The 19,795-nt window shown below is 38.3% G+C and overlaps 1 protein-coding gene across 1 annotated transcript in view; it reads left to right on the top strand.

Moving 5' to 3' along the window:
• Nucleotides 1-280: 280 nt before the first annotated feature.
• tspan17 (tetraspanin 17) overlaps nt 281-19,795 on the top strand; it is a 28,594-nt gene continuing 9,079 nt past the window's right edge. Inside the window, exons 1-4 of the mRNA XM_088932270.1 lie at nt 281-745; nt 16,324-16,374; nt 17,252-17,398; nt 18,830-19,000. Of these exons, the coding sequence (XP_088788396.1) occupies nt 659-745; nt 16,324-16,374; nt 17,252-17,398; nt 18,830-19,000 (456 nt within the window). The 5' untranslated portion in view covers nt 281-658. The remainder of the gene's footprint in view (nt 746-16,323; nt 16,375-17,251; nt 17,399-18,829; nt 19,001-19,795) is intronic.

The raw sequence follows: 19,795 nt of genomic DNA, 5'->3' as shown, positions 1-19,795 counted from the left end.
GGTGTAAGACTGGACTAATTATACGGCACTCCTTCAGTTAACAGTCTAATTGCTCATGCAATATAATAACAATACATGCATATTTTCTAACAGCAGCACGAAATACTTGCACAGATGTACAGCACAGGGAAATCTGTCGTGTTTTATTTTTTCCCCATTCTGCGGTTCGCCCAAAAGTGATTTTTGTCAGGTTCCACTAGAGGTCCCCACGAAGAATAGCTTGGATTAGAAACAGGCTTTGTTTTACTTCTGTGTTCCCTCGCAGCTATGACAGCGCTCCAGCGGTGAACTGTTGTCTTCAGAGCAAGTCGGAGGTGCATTGTTGCTGTCATGGAGGATATTTACAGACGACACTGAAATCAGACAAATGCAACCTTCTGTGCGTCTCGGGGAATGTCGGTCTGCGTTCACGGCATGAAAGCTCGTTTTTGCTTTGCTTTCCGTAGAATAAACTAATTTAAACCTGCAGATGAATCGGGTCGATGTATTATCCACCCATATTGCTGGAAGCGCTATTGGGCTATTGTTTATGTATATATTTTTGATTAATTGTTTTCGGTAGTCCCATGTTAATTTTATTTCCTTCTCGTATATATACTGTACATGTGCTGTAAATAGAGCTGACCTGACGCCGATTATATAATATACCAGTACAAGAATGAGTAGGAAACATCATCATTTTAAAGTAGCCGAAGTTAGCTGCTGCGTGAAGTATTTCTTATTTGGATTCAACATTATTTTTTGGGTAAGTAACGCCAAGATCTAAAATGCGCTGTCTTAAATGTGATTTCGTGCCGAGTTTGCTGTTCAAGGGGCATAAAAAGGATGTGACTTTATTAAAACAGCCCGGTGGCGAGAGGAGATAAATGACTGTCCCTCTGGTGGGAATATTTACAGGAAATTACAATGCTGTTAAAAAGGAGGACCCCCCCCCCGCAATCAGGACAAAATGTAAGAACAATTATCTGGTTTGGAAGTCTTTAACACATTTTTAAGTTAAGTCCAGGTTATCGATATATAAACAAGATGCAGCATTAATTAATTCTAGGTGTCATTCTCGTCTTTTCTTGTATTTCGGCTGGGAACGTGGAGGGGAAAAAAAGGCAGTTACCTAGAAGAAAATGCTGTTTATTTTCTTTTACGTGCGGTTGTTAACGCAGACGCGTAAGGAAAAGGTGCCCGAACAGCGTTAAAGTGTTTCAGTCTATGTGGATGACCTTGAAGTATGCGCTGTCACTTTTCTAAGGGAACTGTGATTTTTTTTTACAATAAAAAAATAGGGGTGAGATCTGGTGTAAGTGAACTTCAGACCCCCGCGAAGCGAGTTGAATCTGTAGACAAGATGTGAAGTCTGACGGAGAGGAGGCAGCTGAGAGCAGATTTAAAAGACGATAGTTTCTGTTGCCTCATCAGCGCTTTCTGAAGTCTGTCAGGACGTGTCTTAAACCACAGATTGTAATAAAAGGAAAAAGGTGGTCTGTCTTTGTACTCTTTTTTTAAAAAAATAGAAAACATCTTTTAATTAGTCACTGCTGTGCTACACTGAATTCAACCCCTCCAAGATCATCGCAGGCACTCGGTATTTTTAGACTCGGGTATCTGTCCTTTTGAATTAGTCGATTGCCACAGCCAATAACCCAGCTTGGTTGCGTAACTGGGTTTATTTATGTACTTGAGGATGCTGGAAAACGTGCCAGTACGAGTTTTTGTTTTCCTCCCAAATTCATATATATGGCAGGGGGAAAAAAAAAACTACTTCAGTTGTTTCTTTTAAAACAACTTTAAACACTTGATTTTGCCAAGTTTGCTCAACTATGGGGTATGAAATGAAGTAAGAAACTTTAGAAGGGACCAGGAGACCTGTATTTTGTTTCATGTTTAGATATTGAGGCTCTTTAACAAAACTTTGATGCGATGTACGAAATACTTTAAGGTTAATACAAAACTATTTATGGAAGAAAGATACATTTCTGATAACTGTAGGCTATCCCTTCCTCCATTTTTTTTGATGAAGCCAGAACTACAGAGAAAATACGTAACAAAATAATACTTTGAAGAGTTGGAGGATTTCGTAACAGTACCTTGGCATCTCTTGTGTGTGGCACTGGTTGTTTTTCTGTGGTCACTTTATTTTAGTAGAAGCAGATGAAGACTACTAGACAAACAGTTTTAACTCCAAGTCATTTTGATTGGCTGGTTGTGAGTCAGACCCCTGGCTCACCATGACTAGTTTTGAACTCTACTTTAAAATAACGCACTGGCCGAATTTCCTGAGGTGAAGTACTGTAAGTCCTGCTTTATCAGAATAGTAGGTTAAGGGGAATGCTGGCTTTAAGGACCATGCACCTGTGGATAGGTGCTGTTGGTGGACTTCTTTTAATCCTGCTGCAGGATTTTCAGTGTTAACATTTCTCACAGCTCAGACCATTTCAAATTTCGATGGTTTTTCAAAAACTTAAATCTTCGGTTTTCTGTTGTACAGTGCCTCCTGTTCCACCCCTTGTAAAAAAAGGAGTTCATGAAAACCCAGAAACTGAGATATGAGGGATGCCAAGATTCATGGTAGCTGTGAGGAAGGTTTCAAGAGCAATTAGGCCAACAGTGTTTGTAATGAAGATATTAAATCATGTTTTCTAGGTTCTTTATAATCAGGCATTGTACTTGTGCTGCCTCTTGAATACTTTTATGATATTTGAAGGGGAATGTCATGATTTAATGTGATCTGAATGAGAACCCAAGTTTCTGACTAATTGTCATGTTCAGTGTCTAGCTACTGAAAGACAGATTACAGTGTACTATAAAAAACATTGCTCCTGGTATTGTGTTTTGTTAGTGGTGAGATGCAGTACTGTAAAACTACAGAATGCTTTTCATTCTGGCATAGCTGTGTGTTACTCAATTGAAGCAATCAATTGCGTAGATGGTCCAATTTAAAATTGATTCCTACCCTTTGATCATTAGAGTCACAAAGAAGACCTGCGAGTTTATGAACATCCAGTCCAGGGACTGGAAACCACAATGTTGCATTATGTTTTGAGGTCTGGTTTGCCATTGTCAATTAAAAAAATATGTTTTTGTTCAGAAGAAGGAGGTCTAATCAATTGCCACTGCCCTTAAAATTCTGTACCAGACATACAGAAATGTGTACATGGCCTTTTCAGGTGCTTAATAATTTATCACACTACAAGTGGGTTGCAGTATCAAGACCTATTTGATAAATATGAGTAGCAAAAGTGTGGTTGGCTCAGAAAATGCTATTTCCATTGCCATAATGGAGTATGGATTTTGCCTATGGAGCAGTGAGGGAATGCGGGGGAATCCAAAACAATTAGTTATTTTGAGAATTTCCAGATGATTTTGTGCTGTAAGACACTGATGTTGTGGATTCTGAAAACGTCTTACTTGTTGCTTTCAGCCCCCTTATTCAGTCTTTTTTTCTCTGTTTTATTTCATGTTTGAAAAAATATATTCTTAATATATTCTGTAATATAGATAAGCTTCTGCAGGTGCTGCATGAATCACTGCACTTTGCAGTGCATGTTCTCAGACCTTGTACCTAGTGAGTATCATTATAAAAGTTGAAATTTAAGCTAGCTGAGCCTGAAAAGTCGAGATTTGTAACCTGTGTTGCTAATGTACTGTACTTCACGTTTCATAAAAGAGCATTGGCTGTAGTTCAGATTTGAGTAATTACTTTCAAAACGTGCTATTATTTCTGAGAATTTCTAAATGTATTTACAGTAGATACTGTATTTTCAACTGTAGCAGAGTTGAAGACTAAAGTCATGTGATCATTTTTACAAGCTTCACGTTGAACACAGAGGCAACTTGTCCTGATTCCTTTTATACTGTGGACAATTAGTCATCGTATTTCAGCACAGGAAAGCGATGTCTTTGTTTTTCAAGACAGTAGGTTACTGTGTGTTCTGTTGAAAAAAGAAAGCACAATACAGGAAAATGAAAGTTCCTCAAGGCTTATATCTTATATTGCACTTTTTAACCTCCTCCATGCTTTTGCATGGTCAAGTTGTGTTAAACAGTATAAAGTATAAAGATTAAATAGCGATTACAATTTTCTTGATTTTAATAAGTTTCTTGTAAATTACTTGGAATACTCTTCAGGCTCAGGGAGCCTCTAGGCAACGCTAATTGTTTTGAAGCTTTTATTTTAGATGATTTCTCACAGATGATGTCTGTGCTGCCTATAAAATGGGCCACTCATGGTTGGGACAGAATAAGACCACCGATTATAGCTAAAAAAAACCAATTGACATTTCTTAAAAATCTTGATTGCAGGAGCCAAGAGGAGAGAGTTGATGGAAAGGAGTATAGATTCCTGTGCTTTTCAGTTTGTATCAGTCTTTTTTCCAACTAGCCTCAGTTCAAAATGGAAAGCAGCCATCCTGTGGAATGATGTGGGAATAAAGGGCGGAGATCCTTGTGCACATTGGTGGGAGCACGTTCTTCATCCCGTCCTATTCACTCGGAGAGAATTGTTTTTATTGTCCCAAGACTAGTTGGACTTGAGGTGCCTTTTTCAGAAACAAGTCTTTTTCTATGTTTTGCCTTTCACCAGCACTCCGAAGCCCCAGAGGTCTGTAGTAGGAGCCCTGTGAGCACTCAAATCTTTGTTAATGGAGTTTTATTCAAATTAATTCACATTCTAGATCGTCTTTCTTTCTCTTGAAAACATTTGCTCCTTTATATCGAAGGATAATTAAAAAAGAAGCAGCATGCAGGGGACACACATGGGCCCAGAGATCATTAGCAACCTTGCCTGAGGAAACATGCTTTATGTTACTGCATAATCTGTTAATACTATTGGATAATAAAACGTACTTTGCACACAGAAGCATAATATTTCAAGGTTTTTTAAGCTGTTGATATTGTGAAAGGGCCTACGTAAACCTTTATACTGTTAGACTGTCTTGTGTTGAGAGAACAGTTTCTTTCCTAGTCCACAGTTTCTTTGGAAGGGGAAATGTGATTTGTCTCTGGTTCTTTGTTCTGAAAAAACAAGATTGCATTCTGAGGTAGTTGAGAATTGCCCTGAAACACCTTTCAGATGTTCCCTCAGTATATGAAACTCAGATGTTCCTAAACATTTCCCTTAGATCTGGAAATGTGTGCCCTATTCCTTACCAGTTAAAAAAAAAAGCATTTTGCTGAAAAGGAAGTGCAACACATTTCCAAAAGTAAGGTGTTTTGAAAAGCTTTTTTATTGTAGTGTACTTTTGGCCTTCTAATCCAGCTTTTCATTTGCAAGACTGAAAATAATTTTAATGAACAATCCAGTGAAGCTGAAAAGGAAACTGGCGTGATCCTTCAGAATTCAAAACAGAACAAACAGACAGAAACCTGCCTTCCTGGTGTGGAATCTGAATTACTGGTGAGATTAGGAATATAGCAGCAAAGTGCAGATTTGTTATTGTAGAACTGTATTGTGAGTACATTTTGCATCTGTACCACTGTAAGTAACCTCATCTCTTTTTACTTAACAGCCTACTGTACATTGTGGTTTAGTTCACAATAAACAAACTTTGCTGTAAAGTTTGTGGTAAAATATTAAAGTCTAACTTTTTAAGACCGTGTTAAACAATACTATCCTGCAGATCATAATTATCTGTGATATAGTTTTAATAATTATTTATATATGACACAGCACCATAAGATTTATAGCCATAAAATAGTGTATAAATATTAATACACAATGCTTCATGCAGTAAAGTACACAGGAATGTGAAATTCTCAGATTGTAGGCGGTTGGGGAAAAAAATCAAAATGTTTTACTGTATTTTGCTTTTGACAAATTAACATTTCTTTGTTTCTGAATTAAGTGTTTCTGAATTAAGTGTTCCTGGATCTACAGTACAGACATATTTTAGCTACGATACCTGTGATGTTTTTGCTTCTCTTTTTTTACATGTAGTATAAAAAATGTAAAAAGAATTTATGACACCTGCCCATGTGGTGTGTAAAATGGGCTGCCAGTCAGCATTTAACTTCCTTGCCAGAAACCAAAAGACCTGAAATCTCATTCTGCGCATCACTCATACTGTTCAGTGACTTGTACACTCCAGAAGCTCTGTATGCCGCAGAAGGTTATGGAGATCTATTCTATGGTATTAGACTAAGACGCGACATCTTTAAGAATCTTAGGCGCAGAGACGAGAGCTTTCATTGTGAATGGTTCTGTGCCCTCACACATTTAATCTCCTGAAACCTGCCTGCATGACCACACGCTAATCAAGATCCTTTGTACCCTCTGTCCATGCATGTGGACAGACACATGGTTACAATGGAAATGACAACTCTGACACAGAGACATACCAAATCGAGCAACTTTGGCTTGCAAGCAAAATATAGTATTACTTTACTAATTTATTATTAAACCATTACTTTAGTTTTATTAAGTTTAAATTGATGTTAAATTATCTGGAATTATCATCTTAGAAGCACAGTTGATAAACGCATTATTAACCTTTTTTTTTCTTTAGGATTGAACATTTGTACTTAGCTTTATACAGAGCGCTACATTGTGCTTTCATTCAGTGCTTACAGTATTATATAGTGTTTTGAAAATAATTTCAGCGTCAATCAGATAAACAAAACATCTTTATTAATGATCAATCTTTTGATCAAAGAATGCAGCACTAAATCGGGGATGGCGATCCATTCAATTTATATATTTTCACTGGAAGGGTAAGGACATTTTAAATACTTTTTTGTTTGAGCTTCTCATTAATGTAATGTGCTCTTTAAAGTGCTGTTCAAGATTTGCGTATCCCAAATCTGTCTCCAGTAATGGAGGTACAATTGAGCCCACTTTAATAGAATTTATTGTTCCAGTTGTTTTGTGTTCTGCTTTCTAACATGAGCTTGAGAGGAACGTTTGTCTGCTTATGATAATCTTCCTGCAGGTGAGTTGTAACAGTAACATTATTGCAGTAGTAACAGATCAGCTTTCTAATGAATGGTACAGTATTAATATGCCTATACACGTGGCCATTGAGCAGCTGAATCTACTTTCCCTGAAGGCTGCATGTTTTGACCTTGTCATTGTTATTGTACAGGGACTGCGGTAGAATGTCTTAAATTGTACAGCAAAATAAAAAATCTCTTCCTTTCATCCACCTCCTTACTTACTTACAAAATAAGTTAATAAAATCACAGAGCGTTTGACTATATGAAGGTTTATTGCTCAGACACCTTTTTCTGGCATTGCATTGAGCTGTTGACTCGTGCATTTCTATCTTCAGAGATTGAGTGCTGTAATTCTGTGGTTTGTGGTCTCCCTGGTGTCTGGTTAAATAAGCATCAGCTTCTGCACGATGCAACTTCCGCAGAATCCTTACCTAGACCGTATGTGTAACCAGTTCCTGTCTGCATTTGGAAAATCAGTTTTAATAATCGTCACTTTTGGGAGCAGAACTTTCAGTTGAAGAAACATATAGAAAAAAATGTCTAATAATAGAAATGATAAATAATGGTTTTACAATGGTTATTTAAGTACTTATAAATATACAATCAAAACCAATACAGCAGTGCTGGATCTGATTGGTTTTAGTTGTGAGTTTTGTTAGTGTTAGTTTGGGATCCATCATTAGTGATATTTGAAACTTTATTCCAACACTATATTATGTCAAACCCACCTGTGCTGGGCATTGCAAGTTTAAAATAAGAAAACGATGTAGTCTGTGCCCTGTCTAACAACTTGCACTGTGTCTTCCCACACAAAAGAGTATGCAGGCAGCCTCTGGCAGAGTACAGTATTATTTCTTTCCTTCAGAAAGGAGTGTATTATATTGAAAATCAATTGTTACAGTGCTAAATGGTTGCTAGAGTGGGTGTTGCACAAATGGAGGCTGTGTTTCAAGACACATAGTTACTGTATCATTCTGACTGTGGAAAAATAGTAGTGTGCTCATGCCATTTATAGAAATTGCAGCTATTACATGCATTACCAAGAGAGAACTGCCACTGCATTTTTGAAACATGTTTCTCTGAAATTTGATTTTCTGCAACACAGGGCTCCAGGTTGTTGAGTTCAGCCAGGCATTGTTTAATAAAGGGAGAAGCAGAGGTTAATTTCACACTAAGGAAAGAAAAAAAAACTGTCAATTACTCTTTCTTCTTTTCAGCATGGATTTAACCTCTAAGCCTGCTTGTTCCTTTATAGCTCGCACTCTGACACGGCTCCCCACTCAGACTTTGTTGGTTAACTAGGGCTGTTCTGCATTAAAGGAAATAATGCCACACCCTGTACCTAACTGGACCACATCAGAGCTAATTTAGATAGAGCACAGACCAGGACCTCTTCCTTTACTTTTACTTTCTGCCCTACAGAAGTCAAGAAATGTGGATTTGTGTTTTTGTCTGGCTGCTGGCTGGAATGCATGGTTATGGGAGCACCCTAATAAGAGTCAAGGCTTCTTCTTTGGGGAAAAATCAAAGTTAAGTGCTCTGGCACAAATGTTGTTAAGACTCAGAGAGTTTAATAAATACGTGAAAAAATAATGCTTGTATCACGTTGCTCACCCTTCCTGAGGTGTGTAAGTAATGGAGAGCTTTCTCCGCATACTGTTGTCTTCCCAGTGTAGACTGACAGGGACACTGAATGCTGCTTTCACTGCAATGTCTCTCTAATCCGATTGGATTAGTCTGAGCCTGAGCAAAATAGGATTCGTCGCTTTTACCAGCCCTGTGCCGATCATCTGAAAGCTTGCTTGCTTGCCTTTTTGATGGTCTTAAGAACGTAAAAACCGTTACAAAAAGAGAGGAGGTCGTTTCTCCCATCTAGCCCATTTAGTATTTAAGTCGTCGATTGATCTGAGGATCACTTTCATTCACTTCTATAGCGCTTTTCTGGACACTCCACTCAAAGCGCTTCACAGGTAATGGGGACTCCCCTCCACCACCAGCAATGTGCAGCCCCACCTGGATGATGCGACGGCAGCCATAGTGCGCCAGAACGCTCACCACACATCAGCTCTTAGTGGGGAGGAGAGCAGAGTAATGTAGCCAATTCATATTAGGAGGCCATGATTGGTAAGGGCCAATGGGAAATGTGGACGCCGGGGTTACACCCCTACTCTTTTCGAGAAACACCCTGGGATTTTTAATGACCACAGAGAGTCAGGACCTCGGTTTTACGTCTCATCCGAAGGACGGTGCCTGTTTATAGTATAGTGTCCCCGTCACTATACTGGGGCATTAGGACCCACATGGGCCGCAGGGTGAGCGCCTCCTGCTGGCCCCACTAACACCTCTTCCAGCAGCAACCTTAGTTTTCCCCCAGAGGTCTCCCATCCAGGTACTGACCAGGCTCACACCTGCTTAGCTTCAGTGGGTTGCCAGTTGTGAGTTGCAAGGTGATATGGCTGCTGGCCTTTTTTTTCTTAACAGAAGCCTGGGTATCCGCTTCTGCAGTATGGCTGGGTAGTTTGTTCAGTATTCCCCACAAACATTTGTGTAAAGAAGTACAGTAAGCAGTTCTCAAGACTGCAAGACTCTCTCTGCGTGTCTTACCAGTTTGTCACAGGTGAACCCCCAGTGAACGCTGGGAGCCATTTATTAAAAGTACTGTGCTGTACTTGCATGATGGGAATTGAACCCATAGTATGTCTCAAAATGGGACCACAACTTTAACCACAGCCTTCACATACAGTAGCATTTACATGGAAGTGTTTACATTTACATGGAAGTCCAGAAAGACATGCCCTGTAGGAGAAGTTTTGAAGAGCTTGTTGATGCATGTTTGTTCAAAGCTAACTCCCTTATTTATACACGACTTCATAGGTACAGTAAAGAAGGAATTTACAGAAAGTTTCCTAATTTATGCCTCCTATGCAATTACATGCACAGTGTTCTGACAGACAAAAGAAGTGTAGTACAGTACTGCCTGTTCTTCTGTTCCCAGTGGGGGCCACAGTATTGACCTGTTCATTAAACTCTTCTACGTGTTGTGAACACACACTGGAGTTCTTCCAGTCCCGTGCTGAAGAGAGGAGCTGCGCACAGCGGGCTTGAAACCATGGCCTAATTGCCATGCAATGCGAGGAATCGAGGGGGTGGAAGGCGGGTCACTATGGCAACAATCTGTAGGAGGTGGGATTCTTCTTTTACACACATTGAGTGCAGCCCACCCACTACCAACACCGCTACCACCTCTCCGTTTGTGAGAATATCTTCATAAGGCCGCTGTTGTCACCCGGGCAACCGCTGCCCTTCACACCAGCGTCAAGCAGAGACACAATCCTGGAAGGGCTCATAAAGGTCAGGGCAGTGGCTCGGCAGAGCTCCGGAAAGTCTCTTGTCTAATCATGTGCTGTTTTTTTTTTCCATCAAGGCCTATATGACATATTGTAATACTGCAGTGGCTCAGTCATTGCTCATACGTGTCTATACTCAGTTCATGTTGGACAAGTCTCAGTGGAGACTCACAGTATGTATTTATCAAGAAGAAAACAGTTTGCTCTACAGGGTTGGGGACTGAGAAGTGTTAAAACCGGCACTGACCGATTAATCCATTCAGAATACAAAGTGCCGTGAGAATCTTCTGATTGAAAGGCTATATAAGAATAAAATGAAAGAGGCTTTACATTAATAAAATTTCTGTGCTAAAATAAAAACGTCTAAGACTGTTCAGATTTTAATGAGGCAAGAACCCCTTCTCTAGTGCACATATTAGATTAGGCAGGTTTTCCACCAGGTTGCAGCAGGACATAGAATAAATCATGAATGTACATCTTAAAATGGTAAAAAAAAAGAAGCCAGTTCTATTCAGCTGAAAGTGTACTAGGCCATCTGCGAAATGTTGTTGAATTTAGAGTTTAACTTGAGATCAAACGGTGCCAAATCTTGAAATACTGCCTCACAATCGAGTGGGGAAATGCTAGCCAAGGCTGAATAAATAAACCGTTGCTGCTGTCGGGTGACTGTTCCAATTGAAATCAGTTTTTACTGCAGAAATGCAACGAATGTAAATGGACTAGAAAACAAATCTTAGCATTAGTCCCAGTCTTCTGAATTTAGATTTGTGTTTTCTGACATGTTTACCCTGAGAGATTTACTGTATTTATAACAGTGGGTCTTTATATTTAAATGTATTATTTTACCTTTTATTTTAAATAGACTATTAATCATTAATTTTCATTAATTTTCAAAATGTAACCTCATAGGTCTTGGGGAGAAAGTAGCTTTCTTCAGTTTATTATAGGTACTGTATAGGTGAATAAAATTCTAATTGTACCTCATTATGTTCAAGTTAATTTTGACTGTACAAAGATTCTCCATATTTCCAGCAGGCAATATATTAAAGGGTTATAATTGTATTTATCATTGCCCAAAATGATCTGTAACTTTACACAAATTGGACAGTTAAAATAATACATAGTCTATTTTAGTTACAGTATGTTTGTATAGAATGTTGTGGTTTGTATGGCTGTTGGTAGTCCAAAAGTTGGGGCAGTGCAGTGGCTCTGTGGCTGAGGAGCTGCGCCTGTGGCTGGAAGGTTGCTGGTTCAAATTGTGCGGCCGGCAGAGGAATAATACTCCGTTGGGCCCCTGAGCAAGGCCCTTAAACCCAACTGCTCCAGGGGCGCCGTATAAATGGCTGACCCTGCGCTCTGACCCCAAGCTTCTCTCTGTCTGTGTGTCTCATGGAGAGCAAGGTGGGGTATGCGAAAAGACGAATTCCTAATGCAAGAAATTGTATATGGCCAGTAAAGTGATCCTATCTCTTATCTAAAATGTACAGAATTAAGATAACAGGAGGCAGCACACAACATTGCTTGTAAATTGTTCTCTAAAATTAAATCTGTATTTTAATAAAATTAGATTAATTGCTACAGTATACCACAACAATTTGATGTAATTGACTTTTGCTGGAGGACTCAAAATGAATTAGACTGCAGTAAAATGGATTATATATATATATTAAACTTGGGTATACTTAACAGTGAACAAACATTTTATTTAAAAGAAAAAACAACTTGACATACTTTTCTGTATGTTAATGTATTTGTGCTTAATTGGTATTGCAAGATTACAGCTTCTGTTCATGTAGACATTATAACCTTTTTATTTACAGATGTGGCGTTAAGCTTTAGAGAAATGGATATGCGGGGCTAGCAGCATGTGCAGTGATAGTAATGTAATAAAGGAAGCTCTGGTCAAAGATCCACAGGAAACGTTGCATGGAAAAGAAACTACTAACAGAATTGTGAAATTGCAGAAAACATCTGGCTGATAGCTCTTGTGGGGTTCCAAGGTACCTACTGTCCTTACAGGACAGACTTGTACTCTCTGTACTGAAACTTGTTTTTATCCTTTTTTACATGAATGCAAAGTGTAAGGTGGGGATAAATGGGCAATAAAACACCACTTCTAAACAGCACTAAACAGTCCAGACAGTGTGAGTTTAATTTTAACCAAGCAATTTTGTTGCTTTGTCTCAGAAACCAGTATGTCTTTCATTTTAAAAGCTGAGTGTTGGTACAGACGTACTGTAACTACTGGAGTCTTGTGAATAATTTCCTCTTTAATATTTGTTTTTCAGTATATGTGCAATCTAAACAGTGTGGCACCACTAATGATATTTGCTAGTACATAACTAGTACATAACCCTTTCCCATACAGTATATATCCTATTCCTAAATAATAAAGTCATGTATGGACTGTCATTTGTTTGCAAGGTGCCTTTTCTGCTTTATTTTAATGGAAACTAAGTTATACTGAATATATTTTGATGATATTGATAACCACTGAGGTTCATTACAGCAGTACTTATAGTATTCCCTAATGATCACTGTAATGCAACTAATTGATTATTTATACATTAAGTGGAATGTAATTTCAATGCAAGTTACTCTCACATTACAGGTAGGTGGAAAATAATGGACCTGGAACAGCATTTATAGATTTATGAAAATTGCTAGTCACAGGGACAGACAGGGTATACAGGCACAAGCCAAATTTAGAAGTTTCGCTTCTCGGCAGTCTCGGGGAGCTTGGTGATTTAGAAATTGCATAGTGTCATTTGAATTTTGCTCTCCACTTTATAATTATTGCTAGTTGCAGTGCATACTTATTTAAAATGATTGTGCCAAGCTCAGAATTGCATTTACATAGAGTTTTATAAGAGCTTACATAATGGAAGGTAGCTACTACATCCACCCAGCACTAAAGAATACCACTGACCTGGTGACAGCGGACTATACAGCTGCCCAGGTGGAGAAGTAAGAATTACTTCATCCACCAAGTTAAAGGGGAGGAATTAGAACAAAACTGAATTTAGCCAGGATTCTGGGGTTAAAGCTATAGGATATTTAATGACCACAATTAATCAGGGACTGGAGCCTTAAGGAATAGTGACACCTGCTGATCCACCATCAGCGCTGTAGCCCTGTTCCACTTTCCTCAAACACAGTTCCTTGGATTCCATTTCATTCTGTTTCTGACTCGGAATAAAACCATGTGACCTCAGCTAGATTCACGTCAGGACTTTGTACTGGCTGCTCAAACACATTTACATTCACATGAAACAGTTCACTCCTTTGTTTCAGAGAGCTTTTAAATGTATTAGTTATGTTTGAATTATTAGTTGACCAGTTCTAATTTCGTGACAGGAATAATCCAAGCTCTTATTCTTCCAGCTCTTGTTCTATCTAAGATCTACCAGGCTCCCTTCACTGTTACTGATTAAAAATTTTATCAGAATTAAAGTACTCTAAACAGTATATAAGGGTTGAGAACATAGGAGCCTATCTAGACTTTAACAAATAACAAAAAAACGACTTTAACAACATGGTCATGGAAAGGTTCTTTGATTACTCTGTCTCTGGCTAAGCTCCTGCTGGCAAATGCATTGTCCCGATTTAGTTCTAGGTAAATAAATTGACTCAGATTAGCTTTACAATAATATCTTTTCATGCTTGGACTGAAAAAGTCAGTGATGCTGTTGGGTATGTTGTTTTAGTCCGCAGGCCGCAGGAAAGTAAGCTGTATTCATGGTAGTAATTGCCAAAGAACATGAGTTTTGCCTTAGGCTGTAAATGAGTGCAGTGATTGCATGGAGAATGGTAAGGAATTTTAAAGACCACACACCAAAGGTTTTATTACTTTTATCATGCTGTTAGATGTTGCCATGGAGTACTCGTGTTACAATAGAGACATTAGAAATGAAACATATGAATACTGGCACCAATCACATTTGTTGCCCCTGTAAATGTTTAAATGAAGAGAATGTGCTTCTTTCATTCCACAGTGAACTTCCAGCCTTCCAGTTGTTCAGTAAAATCAGGAACTCCCAAAGCATGTGTGCTGCACAGTTTGACCTAAGGCATAATGGAAAAAAAGACCGTTCAATACATCCGGGCTTTCAATTTCCTTTTCCTTAGGATTCCACTGCCTGTCTCTGAACACGTTGTGTCTGTCGTTCTTACACGTACTGTAGGTATTTGTGTCAGCATTCTAGCTGCAAAGGAACAAGTAGGAATCTAGACACCTGAAGTTGGCTTCACAGCTGAAATGATGGGTTTTTACCTTTTAACAGCCCACATAGGACTAATAGCTAACCTTTACACTTAGACATTCTAATGTAATTGATTGTTAAAGTGACCAAGACAGTAGAGAGGTAAAACTGCAGACAGCAAGAATGTGAAGACAGCGAGCAAGCTAAGTTTTCTAGCAGCAGAATTCACAGAGATAATGGCTGCCAGAGAGAAATAAAACCCACAGTTAATGATTTAAGCTTTCAAGGCTGGACAGAACAGAAGGACATATGAGTGTCTCCGACGCAGTATTAAGCACTTTTTCAGAAGCTTTTGTTACTTGAGAGGTCAGAGATAAAATACTTTGGCTAATTTTTATTTTGATTTGCCTCCTGATGAAGGAGGATGAAGGAAAAGATGTCAAACTCGCATTCCGACAGCTCCTTACTCTTTAGATTGTTGAAATAACTTTGGCAGGACCAGTCAGCATTACCTCTTACTAGTTGTCTTAATGTATCAACTGAGTGTATACAGTACAGTGGAGAAATAAGAGGTGTTGTGAAGGACTAGTTCAGATTACTATCTCCACAAAGATGTGCTCTTTTCAAAATATCACTACCTTCTGTTTACGCAGATTTGAATGATCAAGCCATGAGGGATGTCGGTATAGTAAACATTAATTGATTTTGTTGTAGCAGGATGTGTATGTCAGGAAGGAGGTTACAAATGGCAAATTAAGATCCTCTGGCCTTAACTATAGTAGATATACATGTAATGTATTGAAAATAGTTTGCATAGTTATTTTAGCTATCAACTCGGCACATTTTTCATTAGAATTGCTAGTGTGAGAACACATGGTTGCTGTAGTGATGGTAAGGAGCCAATTCTTTGCTGGAATTGTAAACTGGCAGCCCCAGATTTAAGTGAGACAGGTAAGGACAAGCTGGCAATTTATATAACTTCTGATGTAAACCCCCTAGGGACAGGTATCAAGGAAAGAGGGCAGGATAAACTAGTAAGAGGAACCGGTTTCCTAAAGCAGAATGAATACTTATCATGTGCAACATTAGATTTGTGTGTCTCTGGGAAGGGCACCAAATGTTCAAATGAATCTAGTGAGTCTCCTTTATTTTCTGAGTAGTCTTATGTTGTGTGTATTCTTTGCCAATACATACATCCCTCGATTTTCAACCTGAATTTGTTCCTTTGAAAACTGTTTGTAAGGTGATAATGCAGAAAATAATCATATCCAAAAAGCAATGTTGTTCCATGAGATTTTATAGCTTACTTTAGGCGCAATATTATTACTGTGCATTCTGTACTGAAATATTTTAGAACTTATCACTGTTCTTCTATTATATTGGTTCCAGGAAAAAAGCTATTTTTAGTCCTTTTCATTTAAAGGAACAAGTAAAGGGTAATTCTGCACTGTTGAGTAGAAAGAAGAAAAACAGCTTTTTGTCTCTTAAAGATACCTGAATAAAACTCAACAACCAAAAATATAGGTTTTTTTTAGCGTGGCATTAGCAATTTGTTCCTTTTTCAACCGGCGCACATTGACACAGCTCCCTAGTCAAACCCATTTAAAGGCAACTTCTCTGAAAATGCAATATATCAGGTTTATCATTACATGTCAGTGTTTATAGGTGGTAAACTGGAAAAGACAAACTACAGGGTCTGTAGTAATCATTCCTTTGTACCATCAAAGTTTTGTACCACAGGATTTTACCTTCCAAATAATCAAGTTAAAAGTGCACTATTTCCAACAGCAATATGCTAATTTATATATGAAGCCTATGAAGCTGATTGTCTTTGTCTTTTTGTTTTCCAGTTGCTGGGAGCAGCATTCCTGGGTATTGGACTGTGGGCATGGGCAGAGAAGGCACGTATCTTGAGCGCCATAACATAGTTGAAATGCTTGATGTGTTTTCAGCTTGTTTATTATGGAAGCATGACAAGATCAATATGATGCCTTTACCATTTCATTCTCTAGCTGAAGTACCAAGCTTCAATTTTACTGATTCCAAATTCTTTGGCCTTCCCAGCAGAGTAACTGGTGCAATAACTGAATAGGTACTGTTATTTTGCTAGGAGGTATTGATCTGGTTCTGATAGATACAAGTCATTGATTCAACGTAATGTGATTGATAAGAGACTATGAATAAAATGATTCACTGTGACCTCTTGCCATTTTAGTTGTGCATTCCTGAAATGCAACAACCTACCTTTGTCACTGTATCAAATGCATTGCACCAACACCAGAATATCTTGTTTGTGTAAAAAAGCTAATGATGATATGTACACCAGTGACATGTAATATGATTCGGTTAAGAGCAATGCAATACCTCTCTTCAGAGCCATGTGTAAGACTCAGGCTAACTATGTTCCTATAGCAATAGCCTTAACCTGTGAGTTATGTTTCTGGAAGTCAAGCAAGTAAATCGTTTTGCACGTGAGCAGATGTTTTAAGAAACTGAGAGTGATTTAATAATATTTTAATATGGTTTGATCAAGTTTTTTTCAAGTCTTTTTTTGTATTTAGTCTTAAAATTTAGTCTTAAACAAAACAGAAGGGGTATTGCCATTTTGAGATAGAAGAAAAACAACTGTCTGGGAGCAGGTAGTTCCTTCTTTTTTGCTAACTTGATTGATTGCAGCTTATTGATCCAGACTCCTTGTTGAGCTGTTCAGTGACACTTCAGCATGACTGAGATGGCACAGAGTTAACCTTCTGCTCAATCTCTTCCTCTGGCCTGCAGGGTGTATTGTCCAATATCTCTTCCATCACAGACCTTGGAGGATTTGATCCAGTGTGGCTGTTCATAGTGGTTGGAGGGGTGATGTTCATCTTAGGATTTGCTGGCTGTATCGGAGCCCTCAGAGAAAACACATTCCTCCTCAAATTTGTAAGATATTATATAGAAATATTTTTAAATCTAGTTTTCTTACCATTAAGTCTCACCTGTTTGCTTTCCTGTAACATCAGTATAATTTCTCTAATACAGTTACAATATTAAATAACCTGTTGTTAGTGAAGAAATTGTGTGGCAATGATCTGGGAGCAATGGTGATATGAATTACCTAAACATGTTCATTATCAAAATGTGGCACCTTAATTTTTGACTCATGCTGATGCGTTAGCCAACGTAAAATTGAAGTGTGGAAGTTTAAAACTAACTTTGATAAACAAATTCCACGGTCTTAGCTAGTCATTAACCAAAATCACATTCCTCGGTACTTATATGGAATCTCAAGATGTGCGTATGTAGTTTTTAAACTGACTGAAGAGGACATATAAATTATGCTAGAAGGGCCAGCAGCTCAGTCACAGCATTCTTTTGAAATACTGGGAATACTGTACATATGACAGTGTTTTTTCCAATCAAAGGTATACAGTATATGATACTTCTTCTTTTAACAGTGTGTGTTACATTCAGAGGCATCTCTGGAGCTTATCAACATAATAAAGTATGGGCATGAATACTGATTGTCCCTTCGTCCAATCAACACTACAGGAGATGGGGAATTATCTTATGAATGTTGATTCTGCCTTAAAGTCAAAAGTGGTATCAGTAGTAGTACCACACTGCTCTTTCAAGATTGCTAACTTTGGCCAGTGATGCAGGCTTATATATGTCTTAATAAAAGCAAAAACACTTGTCTGCAGATGCTACTTTTGACTTTATACAGTATGTACTAAAAGGGCAGATTGAATCTTATTTCACAAGGATACCCTCGTAGTGTACATACTCATGAAGAATAGCCTGTCTACAGCGGACAAATATTTTTGCTACTGCTGTGAGCTAGAACTAAAATGATATTAATGCAGGTGCAGTATTTGTGTGTGCAGCACAGATGCTGCTAATATAATTTCATTTTCACCTATAAATTTCCTCAAAGCAATCTTAGCCTGTCAGAAGCCGAGAAAGTGATTTATGACCAGCATGATATAGATACACTGAAGTATTTACAGTCAACACATTACAGATCAAACAGATGGGGCACACAACATGCGTTTTTAGCTTAAACAACATAGAATCCTGTGTTTATTTTTCTCAGAATTTCTGCTTTGGTCTAACCCAGCGAATTAAAACAATGCCATTGTATTCTGGTTTGGTCTGGCCTCAAAATATTCTTTTAATGATCATTATAAATTGTCTGCTCTGTTAGTTTTAAACAACAAAAAAAGGAAAATTTGTTTTACTGCATAGTGGTTTTCATTCTGAACATGTAATTCTGAGTATGTAGACCCCCCCCCCCCTTTATGTAAAGTGAACCACTGTGGTCTCCCATTAGCCAAGTGCGAAGACTAAACATGTTTTCCTTTTTTTTCCCAGTTTTCTGTATTTTTAGGTCTCATTTTTTTCCTGGAGCTAACAGCAGGGATCTTAGCTTTCGTGTTTAAGGACTGGATCAAGGATCAGCTGAATTTCTTCATTAATAACAACGTCAAGGCATATCGGGATGACATTGATCTACAGAACCTCATCGATTTTGCACAAGAATATGTGAGTTTACACATGTATCATTACATACAGAGTCTCACTACCCGATAAGATGACACGACTGTAGGTTCTTTGTCTGGAAAATGTTAAGACCCCACCGTAACAGCTCTTGAGTCTGGTCCAGCATGTCAGAACCACCCCTTATTTAAGGGATATTAAATTAGCAAATGAGCCTGTAGAGGATTTTCTGGGTAACTGCTGCGATTTGTAATGAAAGAGGATTTTACTTGGCTACGATGGAAGAGAAAATTCTAGCAATCGTTTTGGGAATTCTGGAACACTTTTCTCAGCCAAAAGAATGAAAGCTGAAGCACGAACTCATGGTTTCGAGTCTCCTGTATTTCAGTTTAACATCTGTAATTTCTTGCTTCTGAATTCTTGTTTGTTCATGGCTCAGAAGTGGAAGATACACGTTTTTCTGTCATCTGCAATGGACTTCGCAAAGCAATACGTACACAGATAACCTCTCGGGTTCTGCCGAGACAGTTTTAGATAAGGAATCAAATTGCCAAAATTGGAGTAAAAATGCAGCACCAACATCAAGCTCTCTGGGATTAGTTCGAATATTGGCCAGTCTTGTTTTATGGGTATTTTGAAAAAAAAAACCTGAACTGTAGTAAAACTCAGTAAAACGAATATAAATACTGGCTTTTTGTTAACTTAAAGGTCTTGTGCATTTTCAGTAAAATAAAAAGCAAGCAACATTGCACTCTGATGTCAAAGGGCCTGCCGTTTACAGATAAGTACAGGATGTTGAGTTTCCATAAATTTAGGGATGAATGTTTGACAGTTTTTTTC

The sequence above is a fragment of the Atractosteus spatula genome, chromosome 14 (genome assembly GCF_055471065.1).
Source record: "Atractosteus spatula isolate fAtrSpa1 chromosome 14, fAtrSpa1.hap1, whole genome shotgun sequence".
NCBI lineage: Eukaryota > Metazoa > Chordata > Actinopteri > Semionotiformes > Lepisosteidae > Atractosteus > Atractosteus spatula.
This window is presented reverse-complemented; position numbering and strand designations above follow the sequence as displayed.